This window comes from Anser cygnoides, chromosome 9, assembly GCF_040182565.1.
Source record: "Anser cygnoides isolate HZ-2024a breed goose chromosome 9, Taihu_goose_T2T_genome, whole genome shotgun sequence".
NCBI lineage: Eukaryota > Metazoa > Chordata > Aves > Anseriformes > Anatidae > Anser > Anser cygnoides.
Genome location: NC_089881.1, coordinates 3,548,158 through 3,566,699, shown reverse-complemented (window position 1 = coordinate 3,566,699; position 18,542 = coordinate 3,548,158). Strand labels below are relative to the sequence as shown.

Genomic DNA, 18,542 nt, shown 5'->3' with positions numbered 1-18,542 from the left:
GGTGTGCACACAACACTTCTCTTCAGAACAGCTAGATCACAGCAGATGTACGCTGTAGATGATTAACCCACGAAATGAGATGGGCATTCCACACTTCAGCTAGTTTTCTTCCTATGAGATATTAAATCATCCTTGGTGTCTCTATCTTGCTTTCAGGGGATGTTCTCATCAGGAAGCAAATACAGGTAACATATTAGCAGAAGAAATAACTCTCCTGAACAATTATTTTAGTCAGGTCAGGTCACGGTTGTCAAGCCTGGGGGGTCACTCCAGGATGATTTATATGTTTCAGGGCTTTACAATGGATTTCATTTTTGTATGCAGCTTTTCATTATAGACTTTGAAGTCAAGGGTAGAGATTATTACATTGAAGATTTGGACAGTATGTGATTTTTAGTAACCTTGAGGAGATGAACTGCATTAGTAGGGTGGTGTTCTCCCTGGCCCAGATTCTGCTCTCAACGTGTGCACATGGAATGCTGCACATGCACTTGAGAATTCAGTCAGAAATGTGAAGAATGGTGCAACAGGCATGCCATTTTTTACCATTGGAGGTCTGAGGAAGTATTTTCCAGCAATTAAGATTTGAAGAAGATAGGTGAGAAAAGCAAAATAGGATATACTCGAGTCCATGCAGCAGAAGCTGGTGGAGGTCAGAAATTTAAGGAATACAAATAGGCCTGAAGTTATCTGGAAAGCCTCTGGAAATTACTCAAAAAAGACAGCACTGTGGGAAAGAGAGGCATGCAGGAATGTGTGGGAGAAGCCTTCTTCCTCTGGTTTTAACATCTGAATAGTGTTCAGGAGACAGAACGTGACATTTGAATAAGCAGTGGCAAGAAGGAGAAGTAAACTTTGGATGTTTAAATTCTACCTTCTGAAATGTAGGTTTCTGCGTTATGACTGTTACAGACATTATTGTTAAGAACCTTCCCACTAATACTTGTATGCAGGGCGGATAATTTGGACCACTCCACAATCTTGATCACTGTTGGTTTACATAGTCCTGCTATGAAAAAAATCAAATATAGAATCCATGTGAACTTTTGGGCATATTTCTGTGGTAGCAGACAGCAATGTTATCATGGTCAAAGACATACGTGTATAGGAGGAGTGAATTTAATACTCCTAGGATCTAACTATTGTAGGACAATTCTACTTGTTATCTGTGTTTATGTAAGTGGGAGTTTGCATATGTATTCAAACATGCCAGGATAGTTGTGCTTTTAAGGAATATACTGAAGTCCTTCTACTACAGTAATGTATGACTGCAATGGTCAAAAGTATGTAAGCATGAAGGAGCTGGCCTAAACTATCAGGGCTAACTAATGAAAAGCAAAGCCAGCAGAATTATTCCTCAGAGATGTAACTCTACGTTCTGATTGCCATTTTTACATTTAGTGATCTTTTCAAAAATATATTGAGCTGCTCTGTACCAAAGGTAAGAAACCTCAACTCGTACTACTTCAGCTGTCCATCAGCCTCCTTCTTTTTCATAGCCTACAATTTTAACGTAGAAATTGAGAAAATTTCCTCCTTCCATCTTATAGTTTTCTATATTCTCATCTAATTGAGACAAGTTCTGGGCCAATCCCACTGGCATACATTGTTAGCGGTTTTGCTAAATTCAGTGAGGTTGCTTCTGATCTGCAATGGTACAACTGAAAGCAGAACTTTATTCATTGACCATATTTATGTGTAACAGCTGCACACACTATACTGCTGTATATCTGGTTCAGAGAAGGATCATCACACTCAGAAAATAATTCAGGATGAATTTGCATCATGCACAAAATGTAAAATCAGCAGTAATTCATGGTTCTAAAAAAAAGTTTTCCACTCTCATCTGGAGACTCAGCCGTCAGCATTACTCAGTGTGCTGTGAATCAATGAACTAAATCAGCCTCTAGCAGAGTGGGGATTAGAAAAGTCACTCTTTCCCAGAGGAAAATACTGCATACCAGTTTAGTGTAACAGCTTCCTGCTCCCTGATTTAGATCGCAAGGCATTAAAATACAGTAAATATCTATAACTGAGACAACATTAAAATGGCCCTGCTCCACAAATGAAACATCTGCGTCTTCATGGCAGATCATCTTAATTGCTTTGGTTAATTACTACTCATCAAAAAAGATATGAAAGTGGAACATACAGAATGAGTTTTCAAGGGGCACATCTTCTGCATTTATTCAGATTGGTCTGTGTGGTAAAAGGCCACATCTCATATGGTTCCTAACAGGAGCCATTCATGCTAAATGCTTGAACCCACAAGTGAACTGTTTAAACTCTTCCCTTGCAGCAGGAACCCCCAGGGTTTCACTCCAGAACCAATTACACATCTAACTTAAAAAAAAAAAAAAAAAAATCACCGTAACTAACCTAGGATAAAAGAGAAAGTAATGGCCTACTTTGATAATTCTGTATCCTTTTTCCCCAAAAAAGGAACGCTAACACATTCTGTGACAATGCTCTAAAGAAGCCAAAAAAATCCTGCTGTTTGTCAGAAGTGCTGGCAGAAGTGAATCACTTCTTTTAGTGTGCCTACAATCATAAAATTGACTCGAATTACAGTGAAAAGTTCAAATGTAAGGGATCAGACAGGTGAAGCAGCTCTAAATCGGGAGGTAAAGGCAAGTCTGTAAGAGTCATGCTTCTGGAGGTGACCATGCTGGGAGCATTTATAAACACATTTATAAGTACTTTTCTGTGCTGTGCCACTGTCCTTCAGCCTTACTTAAAATGACCAACTCTGAGATTAGACAAAAATCTAAGATGTTCAGCCATATTAAGGATTTTCTGCCTATTTCTACAGATTCTAGCTATAGTCAGCAGCATATAAAAAAAATAACCTGGGTATTCTTTTGCAAATAAGCAAGCTCTTTGAACAAATGAAATAGTGACACTTCGTCTTTTAGCCAGGCTGTGATGAACTGGAGATGCCCAATCCCATAGTACAGATTATTAGACTAGTGAGTTTCTTTTTTATTTCAGTGATTTTACATTTATTGAAATTTTAGTAGACAGCCAATACTCAACCCTTACACCCACAGTTTGTTTGAGAGTCACAAGCCTCACGTCCACAAAACACAGTGGAGTTTTCAGAAGGATGAGGGAAATAAATCTTTATCTTCTACATGTTTTATCTTTCTATCTCTGTTTACGCATATAAATTGTCATTTATTTTAAAAAAAAAAAACAAAAAGTAAAATAAAGGCATAATTATTACTGTGTGAAGGAAAGAAAAACTTATTAAGAAATATGGGGAAATGGATCGAACTGTGAAGTTTTATAATATTTTTTGGTAAAACAGATGCTTCCTTATTAGCTCTAGAAGTATGCTTGTGGGAAATAATAGAGCTCAGAGGGTTATTGCAAAGTGAGAGATGAAAGAGGGCCTGCCATCCACAACAGGTCTTTGGTAGTGGTCTTCCCTTGGGCTGCACAGCCACAGCCTGACTCTGGGGAACAGGAGTGGATGGAAGCATCCAAGGTCTGCATCCGTGTACTCTGAGTTGTACTGAAATTACCTACATGCATGAACCACTGCCAGTCATACATGACTCTTCCTAATGACATACATAAAGGCACTGCTTTCTTTCCTCCCTATCCTCTAAATTACATAAATACATATAAAGCCATTTTGAGGCAACAAAAACAGCAATGGTCAAATCTATACTGCTTCCTCAGTTGCTGAAACTCTTCTAGTAAGATACTAGGGAAGGCAGAAAAGCTCCCTTCCATGAAAGACCCTGCATCATTTTGACCTGAGAGAAGCAAAGCTCTGGACCCTCAGGGTGGAACCCAGAAACTTGCAACCTATTACAGAGCAGTTCTGAAATTATCCATGCTCTTTATGACTTTTACTTCACATTGCCAGATATCAAGGAAAACAAGAAGTACTCAGGAAACTTACCTCCCACATGTATATATTTTGCAGCAAGACAAGTATAGACCATGCATGCAAAATTGCAAGATACCATAACAGCATCCAGAATTTATTTTTCTGTATCAGTCCTTTTCTTCTTTAGGCATCAGTTAAATTTTGTATTCCTCAATAAAAGTAAAAGCTAAAAAGCAAAGCTATAAGCCAGGATATATATGCCTTTGAAAATAACATAAACTTAGAAGTTACCTTTTTACATGCTGTGACAGAGCTTCCCAAACTGCTTCCCGAACTGTCTGTGCTGTTGCCTTGGTGCTCTGGGACTTCTTGCATCAGTTGAGATTCAAAGTTGCTGAAGAACAAAAGAAAAAAAAAAACACAAAAGAAACCCCCAAAAACCTTTCCAGTGACTCAGCTACGTAGATAACTCAAATGATGCCAAAAATACAATGGATTAAAGAGATGTAACTTAAACCTAGATTACAAGAAGCTGTCTATAGTCTCCTTGCTGGCATTACTATCCTATTTATTACCTTAATTTTCCTTTCTTGGACAGCTCTCTGGAGCAATGTTACATGAATATGAAATAGCAGACCATTGCGTTTTGAAGACTAGAGGATAACACATACCTGCCTGTAATCACATCCATCTCTCCTGAATGATACTGTAATACATGGAACTAGCTCATTTTCATAAGCAAGCAGCTTGGAACAGCAAATGAAATACTTGCTGGATTAATTCACCCAGGTGGACATTATAAAAAGAAACATTTGCTGAAAAAGTTAAGGTGTAGTGACTAAAATGTAAACAAACAAACAAAACAAACAAAAAAAAAACACACAACAAGAGTGGTTGAATTCTGTAACCCAGGCAGAACAGCTTGCTATACTGTAGGTTTAGAGCAAAGGTAAGCCATGCACAGTCTGTTTTGTGAGCCAGTTGTATACTGCAAAGCCACACTCACTTTGGGATGATGTAGATGTGAAAGACACAGACATAAAGATAAGCTCAACAAATTATTTGCATGCAGAGCTGGTATCACCCCTCGAACAGTACTTTTGGAATCATTCAGGCCAGCCTGGTAAGATCTCCCTCTACATCAGAACTGATTTATCGCAAGCTTAGTGAAGCTTCTCTCTCTGGACGTAATGTGACAGCTATTAAAAGCCACACAGAGCTAAAGGCCTCTTTCTCCAGAAATTTCCCAGAGTATCCAACACAAATTTACTGAGTATCCAACAGCAGCATGTTCTGCTTTCTAAATTGGGTCTGTAGGGTGCTTTTAATTCTCTGCAAGTCACCTATGAGAAGACATGGAACACATGGTGATAGACCATAATAAGCAATCGGGTTACCATGGCTTAATAATCTGTCATCAGTTCTGACAGGATAACAGACCATATGAAATCTCCTAGTTTGCTCAATTGAAAACTAAAATGAATTTTCATTAAGTCACCCTCACTGGAGCTTAAGTCAATGTGTTAAAAGGAAGCTACTTTCAGCTTTTTGCCAAAATCCAGAGTCAAACATCAGAAGGCTACCCTTCTCTCAAAGGTTCATGTACAGATATTTTACTTAATAATCCTTGATAATCTGCTTAGAACCAGATATTCCCACTTCCACGGATAGGTAACTGTTGATATGTGAGGTACTATTCCATAAATTTTGGAACAAACAAACACAGGACATAAAATTATATATGCTGGAATTAGAACAGTGAATGAAAAATATAAAACTAATTAAGCACTTATTAATTGCTAATTAAGGGGAAGATTCATGAAGGGAGGACTGAACACACACACATAAAGGAGACCAGTACGTTACCTGACTTTACTTGAAAGGTGCAATACCCCCAGTACTCTCTAAGATACCAGTAGTGTTTGTATTTAGAAGGAAGTGTTCTGGTTGTTTACAAAATACCACTCTGTTGCTGAGATTGTATAGATAAAAATAATTTCTCTGGCATTTGAAAGAGCAAAATAGCACTTTATAAGCCTTATATGCTGTTCTTTAGCAGAATGGAGGACATTAAACATATGAAGTCACTCAGGTTTATATCTTCATTAAAAATAAGAACGTCATATTCAAAGGTCAAATACCGTATAAGTGAAGTGCCCTCCTTGACAAATCTGCATTTAGGCTAGCGGCTGCCTCTGTACTCTGTACAGCTCAGTACTTCCCAGCACAGGCTGTGCATGGCCTCTTTTTATAAGATACATCACTTGTGCAGTCTAATAGTAAGTTATAATCAAGCCTGACCTGCAGCTTGAAGAACAAGGGCCACTGTTTTCTCATGCTCTTCTCTTACAGAAAGACTGCGTGGCTTTGCCACTGCTTTGCCCTGCAGGGAGCTGGTATGTTGACAACGAGTGTTGCTCTCAGTTGTACTGGGTGCAGGTAACTGAACTCACAAGGCAGAGTGTCAACGAGTCTAAAAGAACAAAGATGATCGTGTGGCTACTAACTGCTGGCCTTTCTGGACCTCAATTAAACAGTACAAATAGAGTAGTATATTAAAGTATAGCTAGAAAATAAAGTTAAGGAGTCATGTTCTGGAGTACCGACAAATCTGTGCTATTTCTGGATGATACTCCAGTTAGGGGTAGCGCATTGCGTCTTCCATACAGTAGTAAAGCAGTCTTCCCAGTCATGTGGAAAGCAAAAAGATCTGTAGCATCTTCTTGATTCTTTAAAATCTGCTTACTTTCCAAAATAAAACCACTTTTCATTTGAAAATATAGAAAACTTTGTTAAAGTTATCTGATGAGTGAAATAAATGTAGAACGCTATTATATGCTTTGAACGAGAAACAGCTTCGTTTCAGACTGAAGTTCAGACAGGCAAGAGCAACTGCCTTTGAAATTACTGAAATCTCATAAACCTAAATTCTCATGCCAGCTATCCCAGTAGTCAGAGATGTATTTCACGTCCAGCTGATTACTCTGTGCATAGGTAAAACCAGCAACTCTGTTTCCCAGAACAAGGGGCAACACGTTCAGGTGGATCTGCAACACTTTGGAACTCTTCTTTTTTGTCTAAAGGTTCAACATTTCCTGTGCTGTAGCTGTAGAGCTAAACCTTTATCCTTGTGCTGCATTGCAGTTCAGATCTGGAGCTGTGCTAGTAGAACAAACTCTAGCTTCTCACTGTTTGCAAAGCAGTTCACCCTGTCAGGGTTCACAGATGCTGAAAAGGGGAAAAATTTTCATGCATAAATGCAAAATTATAAGAGTTACACTTGGGAACAGTCTTAGACTCCTCAGCTGTTCTTCAGCGAGTTTATGGATGTACACTTTCTAAACGAAGTACAGAGAAACACATACACGCACGTACTTGCCACCACTGCTAGTCAGTTATGTGAACACCGTAGGTATCGTGCAAAGCAGATACGCAGCAGCACATACTAATTGATGGGAAAATGGCACCCAGCTGAGTTTCTTCAGGTTGGCCATTTAATGTCACAAAATGAAGTCTTTCACAACACAAGCAGATGCACTGTACCACGTTCTGTCTAGCTATTTTCATGGGTCTTTTATTCAACACAGAACACAGGTTTGGCTTTTCAACACTTCTTTTACAATTACCTTTTCGTTCCATTAGATCAGTTTCCTCTCTTAATAGACTCCTCTCTAAGCTTTAATTTTCAACATGTATGTGATTTCTTAAGAGAGCCTCCTCAGGCCATTTAGCTCTGCCACCTTCTGCTCTGTAGCAAAGCCGGTCAGATTGGCCCACTTTTCATCAACTCCCCAGAGAAAAACTATTCTGTTTTTCTGAGAAGTTGCCTGCTCTCATTAGTTTCTCAACAGCAAAAAGCTGAAAGAAACTGCTGCAGAGATGCGGTCATGTCATAATCAAATTGTAACTCTGCATTCATGTCCTACACTCATTACTGCAGCACATTACGAGTCTACACAAAGCACTAGTCCTTCAAGGCATCAGGCACAGATCGACGCCTTTTCACTGCAAGATAAAGCAAGCTGCTGAAGGCTTCAGGTCCTAATTCTCACCTTTCCTAGGCTCCCCTTGTTTAGCATGTGATGGAGAATGCTGATCTGACTTGGACTTGCTCATCGGATTTAGAGCTATCATGGAAGGCTTAATGAGGAATCTTTGTAGGAGGAAGGCTTATTGCGGGGCTTCAGTCAGTACAGTGCTCAGTAGAGGGTGCACATCTTCTGTAATATCTACCAAAAATGTTCTGGATCTTGCGAGAGAATGACTTTTCCTTTGGTGTCAGAGATCCTAATTTACAATTCGCCTTTTGAAACTGAAGCTGGGAACCTGAACCAATGGCCTGGTGCTAAGAAGCATGCCATTTTCAGTTTAATACATCCATTAATAGAAGAGTTACCAGAGTCATTTATTTGCCACCAGATGCTGTTCTACTGATACGTGAATTATGATTGATACTTCTTTCCCACAAAGCTAAATTGTCTCACTAAGAACGCAAACAAATTTCTTGGAAATGGGAGGACTGCAGCAAAGAGCTATGAGGTTTATGGTATTAACTGTAATAGAAACCCATCCTTTGCTATTGAACAAAATGCAAAGCAATTGCTTCTATTTTCCTACATTGAATAATTCAGAAATACTGACCTTGATGACTCAAGACTTAATCAAAAAAGCACAGCTGCTCCTAAAAATAATTACCTTCTTTGCAGATGTGGCAGATGGTGCTACATCAACTACGAAGAGGTAATTTAAAGAATTCCCCAGGTTATCACTAAAGAAAATTAATCTTGTGAAACAATATCAGAAACCTCAATTTCCTACCATCTTGAACAATCATAACCTGCTTCAAAAAAACCTTGCTGTTTAGTAATTGGTCCTAAGGAACAAGTTCAATAAATAATAAGTGACCACTACAATTTTTTTTTTTGAACTAATCCTATTATAGCCTAGTGCTTTTCATCTTTTCATTATGATCCCTCATCTCAGCATTCAGAACATACAAAACATACTGATCCATGGAAAAGATAATCTTGATGAAGTAAGTGAACCAAATTTTACAAAGTGAGGTTTCTCAGTGCAATTAACTCCAAGCTACAGTCGGCCACATTTATTATGTTCTGGTAATAGCTGTACTGAATGTTACTACCACCAAAAACTGTATGAATCTTATTTTGAAATAGAAATATGAGACAAGTGAAAGCATGGCAGAATTCTTCAGCATATTCTTAACTTTGTACTCAGAAACACCCAAAAGCTACTCAGAAATTGAGGAAGGCAGCTAGCTTAATCCAGACCCTAAGCAAACAGGTTTTTTGAAAGGCATGCAGTGTTCAAGCAGAATCCCTTAACTTCAAAGTCCAATGCCTTTTTGAAGTGGACATACTAGTCACACTGCTCCTCATGCTACCTTTCATATTTTGCAGTTTTAAAATTTACCTTTTTATGTAAACAGGTCAATAAAGTCACTAGCAGTAAAATCTTTAGATGTAACACTGTCAAAGTTACTATTTTAATCCACAAAATTGGTTTTGATTCAGTCTGGACCATGTGTATACTTCAATCAGAGCACAGATGGTTAGTCAAACAGATGCTCTATAAATACCTCAAACAAATGTCTTTCTGATTTTGTTATGGATTTGGAACCCATGTGCAGAATATAATCAGTGGCAATACCAGGAGCTGATCTTCTAAGGTATTCATAGACTTGTTCCAGTCTCCCTTGGCTGCTACTGACTTCACTGGGAACGCAAAATACTGAATAGTTCTCCTCGTTATCAGACCTGAGTGTCTATGCAGTCTAACAGGTACAGGATCAGGTTGCTAGTAAAACTAGCGCACTAAAAAGAGTAGAAGTTTAAGCCTTTATATTGAGATTGCTCATTTCACCATGCTTATTGGGTACTCTTGATTTACATTTCATTTTTATTGGTGATATAGCTGCAAAAATGCCAGGTCTTTTGCTGTGTAGTAATGAAAAACAAGAACAGAGAAAAGACAACCCATAGTATCGTATGGGTTATACAACCCATAGTTGTACAATGTAAAAGCCTTTACCCTCCATGTTTCCAGAGCCCTGGGTGCCCTTTATTCTGTTCCAATTCAAAAAAGAAAAATAAAAATCTAGAAGCCTCTGCAAGCATTAGCAATGCTCAGACTCCTTTCAAAACACATTTTAAAAATATTACAAAAGAAGAGACAAGTTTAATAGAAGAATAAATGAAAAAGTGAATTAACAAAATTTCGTATGATCTACTGCGAAATATTCCTCCCTTCCTTTATTTAGTGACTGAATCCTTTAAGGAAAAATAGCAAGAAGGTATAAAAAGAAGTCCTGGATCAACAAGTAAGGACCAGACAAGGTCTGATGAGGAAAAAGACTGACTGACGTAGGGAAAGATTAAGGAACCGAGGCTTAAATTCACATGGACTGACAGATCAGCTGAGACTCCTTTACTACCCTACAAGTGAGGAGATCATACAGAGCACTGGTGTGCCAGCTAAGTGGGAAACTTAAGGCACAGCTGAGAGTCTGATTGCAGGAAAGATAAATCTTGTTAAAGGAAGGATTCTAAAAACTGAATTGTTTATATGTACCTAACTTAAGTGGGCAGCGCTGACCAAGAAGATGATTTTAGAGAGATACAGACTGAACCCACTATATCCAGATACTACAAACAGAACAGAATAAAGCAGTTTCATTTCCTCTACAGCAAAGCAATAGGTTTGCTACTACTTAAGCCAGTGAGCAGCAATATAAAATCAGAAATATTCCCCCCCCAAATTCCTTATTTACTTAGCATTTGTAGGTACACTGTACAATAGCACTTGTTCTTGTGCTGTAGAAGGAAGGACAAAGAGAAAACACTTGGGTTTCCTCTCAAGAATATTAACAACTCTGTATTTATTAAGCAACTTACCTTACTACTGCACTTTTGAAGGCAATACCTATTCTTTGAGAAATGAATACAGATTACATTGTTAGTGTAGCACAGTGTAATATTCCAAGGGTGTGACGTTATCTGACCTTACTTCTTTTAAAATAATGGAAAAAACATGGTGACACAGCTGGAATCTGGTGAAACTTCGTCCAAATTAAACACACAGCAAATCTGTGTGCAGCTCCCGCAGACTTCAACTAGAATTGGAAATTCTTAGCATTTTTCAAGATGAAGTCCAAGATGTTGCAAATTAGGCTTTCAAGCCAAAAACCACTGGGCAATTTTTAGAAGCCTGGTTTAAATGTTTCTTGCATTTAGAAAACAAATTGATTTCTCTGTCTGCTCATCTTGTTATGCACAAACTGTCAGGTGGGCATTTCAGGAGAACCAGAGGAGCATAAGACAGGAAGAACCTGGTGATTTCATGTGCAGGATGTTAAACTTTGCTTAAGTAGCTTGTTAAATATTTTTGGCATCTTGTTTATATCATATAGCCGAATTTCACAGTCAAGATTCTAAACTAGCTTTTGCCACAGAGCCATGCAGTGTGTTTCTGATTAGGAGCATTAGAGCAGCATGAGTCAAATATTGACAAAACGGGTGTCGGCATGCAAAATGTGCTATCAAGTATTTCACTACTTGTCATCTTTCTTGAAATTTACCTTTTAAAGATCTCAGGTGTACTCTATAAAAGCTTTTCATTAATTAAATTCAAGACATACTAAATATTTTTGAAAGGAAGAGAGAGGTGACAACAATGCTCGTAACTTAAAAGCTAATGAGTATGTCATGATTTTATTTGAATAGAAAATGCAGGTAGCTAATCAAAACTTGCTAGATGTTTCAGTGTTTTCCTTTTTAGATTGATTACGAATCAAATATACTGTAAAAGCATGAGTGCAATGTGGTAGGTACTCAGGATTATGTGCGTGATAGGAAGGGGAACAGTGCTTCATGTTCTGAATGGGTTGTTTCTAATGGTAGGAAGACTTTTGGAAATTCTTTGTACCTACTCACTTCTACTCAGGCATAGTAAATCTGGCTTTGGAAATCTGACAGTAGCAAGGGGCTGATTTGTCTCCCAATATTTAAAGGAGAAGCTTGGGAATTTTCTACTGAAAACATTCTTGTTTCCAGCCCTTTTTATTTGAAATAAAGCCAAACTGTGCAGATTTGAGCTGAATCTTTCATAACGTTGTTTAGGATTATAGTAGTGTTCACAAACCAATGTTTTTACCTTAACTAATGACTCCAGAAATATAATACAATAGTCTAAAAATAAGTCTTCATCTAAATTAATCTCAGAAATGTCCTATTCTCTTCAACCCAGTATTGTTTCTATGACCACCTGCAGTTACATTCATAAACTATCTAGTTAAAACGTCAGGGTACATTCTGAAGTTATTTTAATGCCAAAGAATGCATTCTGTCATTGCTTATTCGAAACACTTATTTTTACATAATTTACATGTCTGAAACATTCCTGAACAATTCTGTTCTGATTTTCTACTAATATCCCAATGAAACACAAATCTTATAAATTTTGATGCTAAATTAATATGTCAATAAACAGCAATTTGTGTTAACGTAGGGACAACAAGGGCTCAATACCACTGTTTGAAAAGCGTGAGTTTTTATTTAAGAACACAATAACATTACCAGAGAAGTGACAAAAATGAAGCTGCCTCCCTGGTTGTCTTGGTGTCTAATAATATAAAACATGCTTGTATATAATTATATCAAGATATTACAAATATTGTTTTTTGTTTACCTTGCCTTTTTTTTTTCTTTTTTCTTTTTTTTTTTTCCCCCCCGTGGACTATAGTATGTTTAACAGGATTGAATGGCAGGTATAAAGGCAACATTCTTGATTTTTTTGCAGCTTAAGCAGTGTAAGGAAAGCATGAGATTTCAGTCCAAACAATGATTTTTTTTCTTTTTTCTTTTTTTGGCAAGATCAATCCTCCTTCTTTCTATCCCCTAAAATCTTCTGCCTTTCTAACTGTATAAGGAACCTATCTCTGAGAGTCTAGAGATGAAACAGATCGCTGAGCTATTAATTTTAATTGATTTTTTTTTTCCTTGGTGGCATGATGCTAATAAATTCCAGAGCTTCTTCAGCCACTGCTTTGCAATCAACTTCAGAATAACTATGAAATTGTTGTGATAACTGGGCCTGAAATACTTGCTGACTTTTTACTGGGATGCCCAGGATCCAGCAGGACTATACACTGTTGACTGAGCTCAGGATAAGCTCATAGATAACCTTATCATTATGTGCAGTGTGATTAAGTGTGTATTTGCTAATTGAGTATTCTTGTATTTACACCTAATACAGGAATATAAACCAGACTATGTGTAGACATGGATTTTCAGTTATCAACTCAGAAACCAAGAGAAGATTTGGTTGCAGAGAATGTGAAAGAGAAGAAATTGCTCTTTGATGCCACTTGCTCTTTTTTTATGTTTGGTCCTTGAAGACAGGAGGATAAGTGTTTCTATTAGAACAATTTTAGTTCAGATGCAGACAAGTTCACTTACACCATAGTCTAGGAATGATCCTACAGTAAATTCAGTGAAGCTGACCAAGTAGTTGGGTCATACATGATGAACTAAACCTGCCTTCTATATCGCAACTGTTAGCTTGTCCAGGCTTTTTAAAAAAATAAAAATAACATGGTAGTGTGACAATTTTGTATTCTGTAATGAACCCTGAAGTGTCAAATGACCATAACAAACAGTACAAAGTAAACTGAAGGTGTTCATTGTTTCTGGGGCACAGGCATGAGCCTACTTGAGCAGAGCCCAGCAGCAGCCGTGCTCTTCCTCTGAGCTTCACTGGGTGCAGAGGTGGATTCTTGACTTGGGTCTTTGGGAGCATTTAGATTTTACTCTGCTCACTGCTGCAAAGTCCTAATCCTCTAATTCAAAGGAACAAAGAAAATGGTACACACATTAATCCAGGTTTTGCAAAATTACTGTTGTTTTACTAGTGGGGGATCACTGTAGCAAGTTCAGCCAGAGAAAGATACGGTATAATATACAGGTCATGTTCTGTGCACCCAAAAGAAATCCATTCCAAAATAACCATGGTCCTATGATCTCTTGCTCTTTTTTTTTTTTTAATGGATTTGGATTGTTATTTGTACTTGTATTATTTGTTTATGGTCCATCTTTGTTTTTTCAGTAGTTATTCAATCATTTTTCTATACACGACACCCTAAAGGCCTGAATAAGAAAATCAACTGTTGCACTCAGCAAATATGTGCTCAGTTATGATTTGTTTCTACTTATATGAAATAAAAATCTGCTACTGATAGCAGTACCCAAAGACATATCCGTGTTATGCTCAGATGCCCACTGCACAATGTACAGTATTGATTTCCATAAACTTAGAAATATGGCTGCACTTTAAGCAGCATCAAGGCTTTGCATTAGGAAACTACAATAACATTTAAATTATATCATGCAAACCACTGAGACATTCCAATCACGTGGCCATTGGATTTCACTGAATTTATGGCATATATTGTACACGGGATTGAATTTATTGGCAGGTACAACATGAAGCCAAGATTACATGACCATTTAACTACACCCCTCAATAGCCATTCTATTACTTCTATATTTTTACATATTCCAGAAAAAAGTATTTTTTTTCTAGTTGAGGGGAGGGCTTCATTTCAGACTTGTGGGAGGACAATGGGTTTTTCATTTCACTATCACAGCATGCAATTTTCTTCTTTTTAAAAATAAATGAACTGTTCATTTTTATTGGATGTCTACAATGGTAATACACATCTTTCTCTGAGAGGGAAGAAATTGCCTTGACAACATAGAATAGCGATCTATAAGCATGTTGTTGGACTGTTATCCTGCTGATTTGAACTCTTCCCTTTTCAAACTGAAATAGCATAGACAGCTATAAATGAATCTTGGGGGAACAGGATAAGGACCTAATTTAAATACAGTTCTGCAAACTACGATACGCCTTTTTTTTTTTTTTTTTTTTTTTTTAATCCCTTTAAAAGCCACTGCATGTAATGAACAGCTCCACTGCTGGCAGAGATGCACTGTAGCTGGTATACGAAATTCTGAAGCATATTTATAAGTATGGAATCTCCTGGATGCTACAAGAAGACCCCTTAAGTTTTTCCTTGCTGAAGGAAGATACAAGTCCTGTCCTATGGGACACTCTAAGTAATCTTTGCCTTCCCTGAAGTGGGAACTACAGGTCCAAGTAACTTAAGGTCAGCACACAAGGCAGCACTGCTGCCCCCTTTGGGCTGCTGAATGCATTTCCTTGTACAACTCTGGCATTTGGCTGAACAGTTACACTCGAGCTTCCTGAATTTACCTAGCCCATACATACTGTGCTGCCACTCCAGTAAGAAAATTAGCCTCTGTGCAGAAAAAAAAAAAAGCAGCCTACACATCTAACTGATTAGTTAATGCTACGAAGTCACTAATTCTATATAACATTCCACCACATGGGTGCCCAGCGTATTTTTGGGAAAGCAGGTTTTAAATGTAACACAAAACGCCTTAGATCAATGAATTCCAGTTTTTCAGCAATTCATGTAATAAACCAAAACTCTTCCAGAAAACAAACGACTCCCGTAATACTTGGAAGCTGGTTACAGCTAGTGCATGGAGCTAGCTCAGAAACAGAGTGCAGAGGGTAGGACCCGGTCTTAAAATGGACCTGCTAGGGTTATACAGGACTTGATGACCACATTTCACGAACTGGGAAATGTGCACTGCATCAGGTTCTGTGTTAGATTTCTTTTTAAGTCTTTTACTTCAGCTGTAGATTAAACTTAACTGAGATCTGGAACAGAATTTTTCTTAGGTAACAGTCAAGCAGAATTTATTAGGTATACAATAAATTGTGATGCCAGAACCAACAGAAAACAGCTTTGATAAAAAATGCTGACTATCCACTATGTGTCATGGGCATTGGCAGCAGCCAGATATTTAATAATAATCAGTCAAGTGTTGAAGTGAAGAAAATTAATGAGGGAAACTAAAGAGATTAATGAAAATAATCCAAGGTTGACAGGACTAAGCAAAATCCTAAAAAAGAAGGTTTAAAATGTATACTGGCCACCAAATAAGTGCCAGCAATCATAATACTAATCAGCATATACTAAATTTGTACTAGTTTTTAAGAGAAAAACAGCAATACTCCATATGAATTTTTCCCATCTGTTTTCAGTGAAGAAGGGAAGGTATACTGTACGTGAAGTTTGAAGCACTACTGATGAGCAAAGAGGAGGTTAGAAAGACAAACCCTGACAAGTTTCTGATGCCAAGCTCCCTGTATACATACTGCACCAGTGCTGGGCAGCCCACAGGCTCCTGCTCCTCTGGCATGCAGCCCAGAGCCTGCCCAAAGCATGGGAAAAAAGGGGAGCTAATGCTGTATTTTACCCAGTGAGTTGCTAACTAAAACCAGTGTTTTCTGTATAAGACAGTTTAATTAATTTTCCTTCTTCTGAGAGAAAGCTAAACCTACTCTGCCACTTGTGGGTGCGTGTTCAGAAGTACCTTACCTTGCTTGGGTTCCTGATCCTTCCTGTGGAAGCCGCCTCCCTGGTGTTAGATAACTACACACTGGTCTGAGGCAGTGTGGCACTCCAGCCTGAGCTGGAACTAATATTTAATACAGAACACTGCAACCAGAGTGACCATTGCTGGCATGCCTGCGATCCTGGACCGCTATCCTCACCTGGCTGAGCTCTCTCAGCCTCTCCTGGCAGCCTGCCCCTGGCCCTGCAGCACCTCAGGCACACAGAGCACTCTGCTGTCTGAACATGGGACTTGCTGTCCTGACTTCTGGCTGTGCAGGTGCCAATCATGCCTTAAAATACAGCTTCCGTGCGTGCTCCAGTTTATGATGTTTGTAGCCCCAAGTGGCTGAGGAATGACAGCTGCATCGGGGAGTGACTTGAAGGTGGTTTTAGTGCTGGGGTTCCTTATCCATGTGTGGATGAAGGCTCCCACCAGCCTAACTCTGCCTCACTCCTACTCAGACTATAGCTTAACAAATTACATTTGACCAGAAAGAATAAAGTAATTAACCGAAGGCTGAGGAAGGAAATGGAAAAACCCTGCTAACCTAATAAGTGTGCTTGCAATCATTATTGGAAAGAGCTCATTGCCTAAAACATATACAAAATGCACAGCACAGGAACAAAGTATGACACCAATCAAATTACCACAGATACATCTTAAGGTTTCTCGAGCCTATCCTGGGGGAGAGATGTTTTGAAGGAGGAGAGGACTGGATGATACAGAAGAAAGACTGGTAAGCATAGGCAGTACTGCAAATGCTATGACTGATACCATTACAGGCAGTGCAGTCAGAAGGGGTGAGGTGATGCATAGCAGCAGAGAGGGAACTGAAAGAGGAGAGTAATGGATGCAAGTATGAAGTTCATGTGGGAGGCTAGGCTAGCCTGGATTAAAGAATTCAAAATAGGTAAGATTGGTAAAATAAAGCAGTAAGTGTAGATGCAAGTCTGGAAACTAAGCACTAGGGTTTTGTCACTAGAGTGCATATTGGGTTAGTGAAACAAAACATGGAATTTATGCTGTTCAGTTCTTTACTACTTCTGCAAGTCTCCCTCCTCCTGTCACCCACAACCCCACTGCTCGAGGCAGCAGATTTCTCATCCACAGACTTACAAACGTTGATACTAAGTTGCTTCTGCTTTTAGAGGAATTTTTCTCCCTTGACCTCACTGAAGAAAAATATCCCTCCGAGAATTATCGCCTGTTTGACAACATAGGTTAGCCAGGTTAATGAACTGTTCAAAGTATTTCCCCATGAAAATAGAACAGAGTGTGTCATTTCAAGAATTCCCACCACTGACAATCAAATTGACAATACAAGCTGACATTTTAAGAAGGTGGTGAATCTCACAAATGATCACATTAGATACATTTTCTGGCCACTCCAATCAAAACATTTGGTTAATTCACATGCCAATTTGCAAATGAAAAGCATATCCATCGAGTATTAAACTTGTGACACCATCCACTGCTCTAATGCATGCAGTTATCTTGATAATTAAAGTTCTGGCAATACACACTTGTTCAGGAGATTTCTTCGTTTGTCCTCTTTCATTTCAGTAAGATTTGTAATATATTTGTTTATTTGTTTCTCTCTTATTTGCCAAGGTGGACAAATACAGAGAATGGATCTGCAACCTAGGCAGTCTCACCAAACACTACCCGTCACCCCAAGTAGCTCAGTCTTTGCCTACTTCATTCCACTCATCACTGACAACGGCTCCGAATTAATTCAGAGTACTGCTTCCTGTTGTTCTGTTTTTGTTGTTGCTTTCAATTCTTTAACAATTCCTTCAAAGAAACTGTTAGATCTAGCTTAGTTCCTTGATTGTAGTACTTCATAATTTGGGTCATTGCCTGCAATTTTGTCTCCTTACAGGATCAAAGTTTTATTTCACTCATTCCTAAAAGCATCTTTTCCCATTTTAGCACAAAGCCACCAGATCTGTTCTCTCTCCTATACAAAATTTGGGCTGCTTTGCGGGACTACAGGAGCAGCTGCCAGCTGAAGTCTGGGACATTAGTGCTACTGTCTAAGGTACCGACTGAAATGAGCGAGGGCCACATGCCTACTGTCTGTAATAAATGTCTGATAAAAACACAGCTTTTGGATCTGTTCTTAGCTGTCTGTAATAAATGTCTGATAAAAACACAGCTTTTGGATCTGTTCTTAGCTTTGAATATCTTAA

At 38.4% G+C, this 18,542-nt stretch overlaps 1 protein-coding gene across 19 annotated transcripts in view; it reads right to left on the bottom strand.

Annotated features, from left to right (window-relative positions):
* The window catches only part of SPHKAP (SPHK1 interactor, AKAP domain containing), a 95,816-nt gene that overhangs the window by 49,718 nt on the left and 27,556 nt on the right, over positions 1–18,542 (bottom strand). For 17 of the 19 annotated variants that reach the window (XM_048063170.2, XM_048063175.2, XM_067002536.1 and 14 more), the window contains one exon: positions 4,133–4,235. In XM_048063170.2, coding sequence (XP_047919127.2) covers positions 4,133–4,235 — 103 coding nt within the window. Of the gene's footprint in view, positions 1–4,132; positions 4,236–6,142; position 18,542 lie in introns of those variants that run through there. The other 2 variants (XM_013181488.3, XM_067002542.1) reach the window with 2 other exon arrangements.